Genomic DNA, 1,460 nt, shown 5'->3' with positions numbered 1-1,460 from the left:
ACTAAAATATATTATTACACTACTAAAAATTGTGCATTTAGTTTTTATGAGTCACTTCAAGCGGTTCATAAAAGCTACATTAGGTTACTACTTTTTAATTGACAATACTCGAAAAAAATCACATAATTCTATACCAAAATTTTGATAATAAATACACAAAAGTATCTAACTTCATAATCTATATTTCTAAACTTATTTCAATAGGAAAAATATTTAGCCCGAATTGGCCCGAAAGCCCGCACGGGCCGGGTTTGGGCCGATAAAAATAGGCCCGCACTTGTAGCCCGACCCGACCCGCACACGCGGGCTTAATTTAATGCTTGGACCCGGCCCAAACCCGGCCCAGCCCGGCCCATGATCACCTCTAGTGACTATGATAGGAGTGATGATGACATAGACACACCTGATGAAAACGAAGAGGATCCTGTTCCAGGTAAGAAGAAAAAGTCTTCAGTTCTTGTTGTCAATGAGCATACTGATTTTACCAAGTTAAAGTGGGCTGTGGGGATTAGATTTCCTTCAAGAGAAGTTTTTAGGGATTGTGTTACAAGATACTCTATAGCACAAGGTAGAAATTGCACATTTGTGGTTAGTGATAAGTCTAGGGGTAAAAGATTAGGAGTTAAGTGCAAAGAAGGGTGTCCATTCAACTTGTATGGTAGTTGGGATAATAGTCAAGCATGTTTTTTGATTAAAACTGTCAACCCAAAACACCACTGCCAGAGGACTATGGAGAAAAACAGGCAATTGAAATCAACTTGGTTAGCAAAACAGTTTCTTGAGGTATTTAAAGCTACACCCCATTTGTCAGCTAAAGATATTATAGAGACTGTGAGGAGAGCTTATAAGATAATGATCAATAAAAGCTTTGTTTATAAGGTGAAATACTATGCTCATAAGTTATTACATGGGTCTATGAAAGAGCATTACAGTAAACTGGGTAGTTACATGTTAGTTCTGGAACAAGAATACCCTAACAGTACTTTCACCTTGTGCACCAAGCCTCATGTTAGGATGTCTGATCCAGTATTTTTCAGAATGTTCATCTGTTTTGATGCCCTTAAACAAGGTTGGTTGGAAGGGTGTAGAAAACTTCTCTGTGTTGATGCTTGTTTTTTGAAAACATTCTTGGGTGGTCAATTAATTAGTGCAATAGGAAGAGATGCTAATGACCAAATGTACCCCTTAACATGGGCTGTGGTGGAGGGTGAGAATAATGACAGTTACAAGTGGTTCTTTTAACAACTGAAGATAGCTTTAGGGGAGGAAGATGGTGAGGGTTGGACAATTATCTCCGATGAGCACCAGGTACTACTTTATTCTCTTATTATTCTCTTTTACTATTCTGTTTTTGTAGCTTATTGTTACACATTGTAACACCCCCATACTCCAAGTGCCTTACCAGGACCACCCAGGTATAAAGATGCTACCATCTCGGTTACCCGAGGCAATGATAATCA

General features: G+C 38.6%; 1 protein-coding gene across 1 annotated transcript; it reads left to right on the top strand.

Moving 5' to 3' along the window:
- The first annotated feature begins 354 nt into the window (after window positions 1-354).
- Window positions 355-1,242, top strand: LOC141648755 (uncharacterized). The gene has a single exon (XM_074457472.1). It carries the CDS (start codon window positions 355-357, stop codon window positions 1,240-1,242), a length of 888 nt encoding a protein of 295 aa, XP_074313573.1.
- Window positions 1,243-1,460: the final 218 nt, after the last annotated feature.

Source organism: Silene latifolia, chromosome 3 (genome assembly GCF_048544455.1).
Source record: "Silene latifolia isolate original U9 population chromosome 3, ASM4854445v1, whole genome shotgun sequence".
Taxonomy (NCBI): Eukaryota; Viridiplantae; Streptophyta; class Magnoliopsida; order Caryophyllales; family Caryophyllaceae; genus Silene; species Silene latifolia.
This window is presented reverse-complemented; position numbering and strand designations above follow the sequence as displayed.